Here is a 7546-nt window from a genome sequence, read left to right as displayed (position 1 = left end):
TGTTTTGATGACTGCTGCTTTATAGTATAGTTTAATATCTGGTGCTGCTAGGCCCCCTTCCTTAACATTTTTTTTTCATTATTTTACTTGAAATTCTTGATCTTTTGTTATTCCAAATGAAATTTGTTATAGTTTTTTCTAATTCAGTAAAGAAGTTTTTTGGTAGCTTGATAGGTATGGCGCTAAATAGGTAAATTAATTTGGTTAGAATTGTCATTTTTATTATGTTAGCTCGTCCTACCCATGAGCAATCAATGGCTTTCCAATTGTTGAGATCCAGTTTTATTTGTTTGGAAAGTGTTTTGTAGTTGTTTTCATATAATTGCTGTGTTTGTTTTGGTAGATAGATTCCTAAGTATTTTATATTGTCTAGGGTGATTTTAAATGGTGTTTCTCTTTCTACTTCTTGCTGCTCTAGTGTGTTGGAAATGTATAGAAATGCTGATGATTTATGTGCATTTATTTTGTATCCTGCCACTTTGCTAAAGTTGTTGATTATTTCTACAAGCTTCTTAGTTGATTCTCTAGGATTTTTTAAGTAGACCATCATATCATCTGCAAAGAGTGATAGCTTAGACCCCTCCTTGCCTATTTTGATACCTTCAATTTCTTTTTCTTCTCTAATTGCAACTGCTAGTGTTTCTAGTACTATGTTGAATAATAGAAGTGATAATGGGCATCCTTGTTTTACTCCTGATCTTATTAGGAAGGTTTCTAATTTATCCCCATTGCATATGATGTTTGTTGATGGTTTTAGGTATATACTGTTTATTATTTTTAGGAAAGGTCCTTCTATTCCTATACTTTCCAGTGTTTTCAATAGGATGCTGTATTTTGTCAAAGGCTTTTTCAGCATCTATTGAGATAATTATGTGATTTTTGTTTGTTAGACTGTTGATATGGTCAATTATGTGGATGGTTTTCCTAATGTTGAACCAACCTTGCATTCCTGGTATAAATCCCACCTGATCATGGTGGATGATCTTCTTAATTACTTGCTGGAGTCTCTTTGCTAGTATTCTATTTAAGATTTTTGCATCTATGTTCATTAGGGAGATTGGTCTGTAGTTTTCTTTCTCTGTTTTTGATCTCCCTGGCTTTGGAATCAGTATCATATTTGTGTCATAAAAGGAATTTGGTAGGACTCCTTCTTTGCTTATCATATCAAATAATTTGTATAGTATTGGGATTAGTTGCTCTTTGAATGTCTGATAGAATTCACTTGGGTATCCATCAGGCCCTGGTGATTTTTTCTTAGGGAGTTCTTTGATGGCTTGTTCAATTTCTATTTCTGATATGGGATTATTTAGGTATTCTATTTCTTCTGCTGTTAATCTAGGCAGTTTATATTTTTGTGAATATTCGTCCACATCTCCTAAATTGTTATATTTATTGCCATATAATTGGGCAAAATAGTTTTTAATGATTGCCTTAATTTCCCCTTCATTAGAGGTGAGGTCTCCCTTTTCATCTTTGATACTATCAATTTGGTTTTCTTCTTTCCTTTTTTTTATTAGATTGACCAGTACTTTGTCTATTTTATCTGTTTTTTCAAAGTATCAGCTTCTAGTCTTATTTATTAATTCAATAGTTCTTTTACTTTTGATTTTATTAATTTCTCCCTTGGTTTTTAGTATTTCTAATTTAGTTTTCATCTGGGGGTTTTTTATTTGTTCGCTTTCTAATTTTTTGAGTTGCATGCCCAATTCATTGATCTCTGCCCTCCTTAATTTGTTAATATATGCACTCAAGGATATAAATTTCCCCCTGAGTACTGCCTTGGCTGCATCCCACAGAGTTTGGTAGGATGTCTCATCATTGTCATTCTCTTCAGTGAAATTGTTTCTATGATTCCTTCTTTGACTAGCTGGTTTTGGAGAATCATATTATTTAATTTCCAATTAGTTTTTGATTTTCCTATCCAGGTGCCCTTACTAATTATTATTTTTATTGCATTATGATCTGAGAAGGTTACATTTATTATTTCTGCTCTTTTGCATTTGTTTGCAATGATTCTATGCCCTATAACATGGTCAATCTTTGTGAATGTGCCATGGGCAGCTGAGAAGAAGGTGTATTCCTTTTTGTCCCTATTTATTTTTCTCCACATACCAATTAAATCTAATTTTTGCTAGGACTTCATTCACCTCTCTTACCTCTTTCTTATTTATTTTTCGGTTTGATTTATCTAGATCTGAAAGAGGAATATTTAGATCTCCCACTAGTATGGTTTTACTATCTATTTCCTTCTTGAGCTCTGCCAGTTTCTCCTTTATGAATTTGGGTGCTATGCCACTTGGTGCATACATATTGAGCAGTGTTATTTCCTCATTGTTTATACTGCCTTTAATCAGGTTGTAATGACCTTCCTTGTCTTTTTAAATCATATCTATTTTTACTTTGGCTTTGTCAGAAATCATAATAGCCACTCCTGCCTTCTTTTTCTCATTTGACACCCAAAAGATTTTGCTCAAGCCCTGAACCTTAAACTTGTGTATGTCCACCCGCCTCATATGTGTTTCTTGTAGACAACATATGGTAGGATTTTGGTTTCTAATCCACTGTGCTATTTGCTTCCGTTTTATGAGCGAGTTCATCCCATTCACATTCAGAGTTATAATCATCAGTTGTGCATTTGCTGACATTTTCGTATCCTCCCCTATTTCTACCCCCTTCTGGCTAACATTTTGATGTGAATTGTCCACATCTCTAGATCCCTCTCCCCAGCTACCTAAATATAGTGCCTATCTATAATGTCTCCAGTAACTGGCCTGTTGCTTCTAATACCCATAAGAAAATGTCACATCTTTCTGAATTTTGGCAAAAGTGAGGCTCACAAATTAAAAACATTTTTTTTAATTCTTCCACTTAACCCAGATAACTTGCACTAACTGCAATGAGAGTTATATGAATATGAGACCTTTTAGATAGAAATAAGAATATAGTTGTGACAGCTAGAAGATTAAAAAAAAATACAGCAGGAAGAAGAAAGATCTATTTTGTTTGCAAATTTGTTTGCAAAAAAGATGCAATACTCAAATAACTCCTAAAGGAATTTCTTGGTTCAAGTATTTTTCACGAGTAGGTGGAATCTCCCAGGGCTCTGTCAAGAGCCCTCTTCTCTTCTCTCTATACTATTTCACTTGGTGATCTCACCAGCTCCCATGGGTCTATTTATTATCTCAGAGCTACTCCTGCAGCCCTAACCTCTCTCCCAACCTCCAGTCTTGAATCTCCAATTGCCTAAACCTCTTAAACTAAATATCCTATACACATTTTTTAAATTAATTTTTTAAACCTTTATCTTCCATTTTAGAGTCAATATTATGTATTTGTTCTTTCCCCACTCTAATCCATTTTCCTCTCAGTTGTCAAACTGATATTACTAAAAGCCAGGTCAGATCATATAAACCCCATATTCAATAATCTTTAGTTGCTCCTATTACCTCCAGAGTCAAATACAAAATTTTTTAAAATTTTATTTTCTTTTTCTTTAAACCCTTACCTTCCATCTTAGAATCAATACTGTGTATTGTTTCTCAGGCAGAAGAGCAGCAAGGGCTAGGCAATGGAGGGTAAGTAACTTGCCCACATTCACACAGGCCACTAGGAAGTATTTGAGGCCACATTTGAACCTAGGACTCCCCTTCTCTAGTCCTGACTCTCAATCCACTGAGTCATCCAGCTGCCCTCTCTTTGGTTTTCAAAGTCCTCTTTAACCTTCCTACCTTTCCTGTTTCTTGAGCCCTCTCAGATCCAGTGACACTGACCTCCTTACGGTTTCTTGCAAGTACATGACATTCTATTTTCTAATTGGGCATTTTATTAGGAATTTGTATATTCCCTCCTCTTCCCCTGCCCCTAGAGATGCTCTCTATCCTCATCTCTTCCTCCTTGCTTCTCTGTCTTCCTTCAAGGCTTAGCTAAAGTTAAATCTACTACAAGAAGCCTTTCCCAGTCCTTAATTAATATTAATACCTTCCCTCTAAGATACTATATGTATATGTTATAATGTAATACGGCATGTGTATGTGTTATTATAGAATAAAATGTAAATTATATATAATAAATTATGTTACATAAAATATAATAATTCATGGATATGTTATGTTTTATGTAAATATAATAAATTATACAGTATAAATGTATATTATATATAAATACATATCTCATTTGTACATAATTATTTGCATTTCTCCCACTAGACTATAATTATTTTTCCATTTCTTTGTATCCCCAATGTTTACCACAGTGTCTGAAACATAGTAGGCATTTTAAAAAATGCTAGCTGACCAGCACAAAACAAATTGAGAATTGAAAGACATGTCATAAGGATGCTATGATCCAAGAAAAAAATTTTAGATTAATTAGGAAGAGTGGAGAGTTTATACTCACTTTAGTTGGCACTTGAACTTCTTCAGAAATGAATACCTCCTCAACTTGGATTGCATCTTTAGGAAAATATCCAAAATCTTTTCCTTTCTATATAAAAATAAAACTTAGTATTTAAAAAAATTCCCTCAAAGCAATGAAAACCATTGACCTTTTATTTCCCCTTCTTGTCCATAGTTTTTAAAGAACTGTTTTTAACCACAGAGTTTTAATCTTGTCACCTCAAATTATTTCCAAAATGGGTTGGCCTCAATACCCCTGAGAAAGAGGTGAATCATATATAAAAGCATTTTGCTCCTTACAAACTACCGACAAGTTCACATACCAATTCTCAAAAGAACAGTGTTCATGTCAAAGAAAAAATTCTGTACTCTGTATTATAAGTAGAAGGCTGCCAGGATATTGATATTAATTTATGATCAATTTAAATCTAAACATTATTCTACTAATAAAAACATCCAAAGTGACAAGTATCTCATGCCTTTAGATATTTTTCTAACACAAATAAGTCTGAGGTCCCAATTTATAGAATTTATTAAAGTATTTCACTGTCAAAATTGAACAAAGGTACAGTAAGATAGCAGTTCAGGTAATGGGTGGCCTTTTTTCAACAGAACAATAATAATTTAATTTTCAGCCCACACTTGGAGAATATTTTCCTAAAATATGCAATCTCTCTTCGATCACTCCCTCCAAGGGTGCTCCTGTCCAACTGGTCAAAGGTGAACTCTGAGTCTGATCATTATCCTAATCTGGTAAATGAATAGGGAAAAGAAGCTACTCCTCTTAGGTGGATCAGTTAAGGGAACCTTGCCCTAGTCTGGCCACTGCCCTCATTGCTACAACATTCATTCCTGGGAGCAGATAGTTCATGGAGAATTGTTAGTTAAAGAAAGACTGATAAAGTTTCTCTTTCAGATTAGTCCAAAAGCTTCAGACTAATAAGTGCTTTCTTAATATTTCTAAAAGAGAGAAGGGAAGGAGAAGGAGGAGAGGCAATGTGAAAGATAAAATATCCAAATGCTAAAATGTCTTGGCTTTAAATATAGAAATCAGGAGAGAGAGGCAATTTGTATTAAATTGTATTCTCTTCCTTTCCATCCCTCATTCCTACCAGAGTGTACTCTATGTACAACAAACTAAGGCAAATTGATAAATTCAAGATTGCTATGGCTTAAATATATTACAGAGGTGAATGTTACACTCCTAGAATTCAGGGTGTAAATAATACGTAAGTGTTTTAGGTTCTGACATAATGGATAAGAGACTGGAGGGCCCTAACTGAGTGAACTAATCTGTCTTTGATCCACCTCAAATATATTAAAGGAGGACCAATTTGCATTACGCTTTTCTCAGGTTGCGCATGGATTTGACTCCTCTAAGCCTAGTTCAAATGAAACATTCTGTGAGATTGAGGATCCTTTTCAGCTTTTCACCCAGTTTCCTTAGTTTATTTTTTGCTCCAAGGTTAAAAGAATCTATTTCAAACATCAGTCCTCTGATACCAGCAACAGTACCTTTCTTTGGTGTGGCATCTGTTACAAGATATTTTAATTCCAGTGCAGTGACAGCGAGTGGTAGTGGGATTAAATTAAGAAACCAGTAGATCATTTAGCCAGTCTGAGAGCACAGCGGAGAGCACAGAGCCTGGAGTCAATAACATTTCTCTTTCTAAATTCAAATCTGGCCTCAGACATCTATTAGCTGTGAGATCCTAAGCAAGTCACTTAGCTCTATTTGCCTTAGTTTACTCATCTATATAATGAACTGGAGAAGGAAATGACAAACCACTCCAGGATCTATACCAAGAAAACCTCAAATGGCATCATGAAGAATGAGAAACAAATGAACAAAGATCATCTTACTTAGCTCTTATACTTTCTAATAAATTTTATACTTTTAAAAGGTGGGACAAAATATGGGGGTCTAAGGACAATATTATTTTTTTTCCTTTGGTTCATGAGCTGCCTAGATCGGCCCTGAAGATACAATATTAGCTCCAAATAGATATGTGACCAAAAAATTAAAAGGATCACGTGATTATAACTCTGGAGCTAAGAGGGATCTTAGAGGTCATCTTAGAAGTCATTAAGGTAGTGCAGGAGATAGAGAGTTGGACCTGAGTTAGAAGACCTGAGTTCAAATTCTACCTCAAACATTTACTAGCTATATGACTCTAGGTAAATCATGTAGCCCCCAGTAGTGAGAGTGGACCCCGGTAAAATCAAAGCCACAGTCTAGCAAGAATCAGTCACATAGCCCTATGACTTCACCTGAGGCCCTGTTGTATTTTGTAGAAACTGCATGTCCTTCCAAGAAACTACTGATGGTATAGATAGAACAATAGGGTTCTGTCTAGTCTCTTCCAAATCCCTCTATTCTTTCTAATAAAAAAAATAACTTCAAAGGGCTCAGTGAACTTCTGAGAGTTCAGGTTCTAAGATTCTGCTTCAGAGAATTATCAGATCATTCAAAAAACTAAACTGTTAATTCAATAGCTTAAGGGGAGGTATTTTAATTTCCCAAGCCAGAAATACAGGATCCTAGCATTGAAAATCTATGAAATACAAACAAAAACCCTCAGAGGCATCCCTCAGTTTACACTTTGATCCCATGTAATAACATACCTGTGAAATAAAGAAAGGAAGGGAAAGAAAGGAAGAAAGGAAGAAAGGAAGAAAGAAAGAAAGAAAGAAAGAAAGAAAGAAAGAGAGAGAGAGAGAGAAAGGAAGAGAGAGAGAGGAAGGAAGGAAGGAAGGAAGGAAGGAAGGAAGGAAGGAAGGAAGGAAGGAAGGAAGGAAGGAAGGAAGGAAGGAAGGAAGGAAAGAAGAAAGAAATTGTTCTATAAAATAATCAGACTTACAGTGACCAACAGTGGGATAAAGAACAATAAGACACTTCTGCTCAGTTAGAACTGCTCAATTCATTGATCAGTAATGGCCAAACAATGCTTAGGTGATACACTAAAAATTTGGAGTGAAAGTTGTTGCCAATATTTGGTTTTATTTTGATTGATTATCCTAAGAACAAGGAAGTGGGGGAATGTAGGAAGTGTCTGATTTGTTTAAATCACCAAATGACCTTTTTTCTTCCTTCCTTCCTTCCTTCCTTCCTTCCTTCCTTCCTTCCTTCCTTCCTTCCTCCCTCCCTCCCT

At 35.0% G+C, this 7546-nt stretch overlaps 1 protein-coding gene across 1 annotated transcript in view; it reads right to left on the bottom strand.

The window, feature by feature from the left end:
* MIA2 (MIA SH3 domain ER export factor 2) overlaps window positions 1-7546 on the bottom strand; it is a 176023-nt gene that overhangs the window by 166194 nt on the left and 2283 nt on the right. The window contains exon 3 of the mRNA XM_044664782.1: window positions 4396-4482. Within this exon, the coding sequence (XP_044520717.1) occupies window positions 4396-4482 (87 nt within the window). The remainder of the gene's footprint in view (window positions 1-4395; window positions 4483-7546) is intronic.

The sequence above is a fragment of the Gracilinanus agilis genome, chromosome 2, assembly GCF_016433145.1.
Source record: "Gracilinanus agilis isolate LMUSP501 chromosome 2, AgileGrace, whole genome shotgun sequence".
In the NCBI taxonomy this organism is placed as follows: Eukaryota; Metazoa; Chordata; class Mammalia; order Didelphimorphia; family Didelphidae; genus Gracilinanus; species Gracilinanus agilis.
Note: the sequence above shows the minus strand (reverse complement) of the source record. Positions and strands in the feature narration are given on the sequence as shown.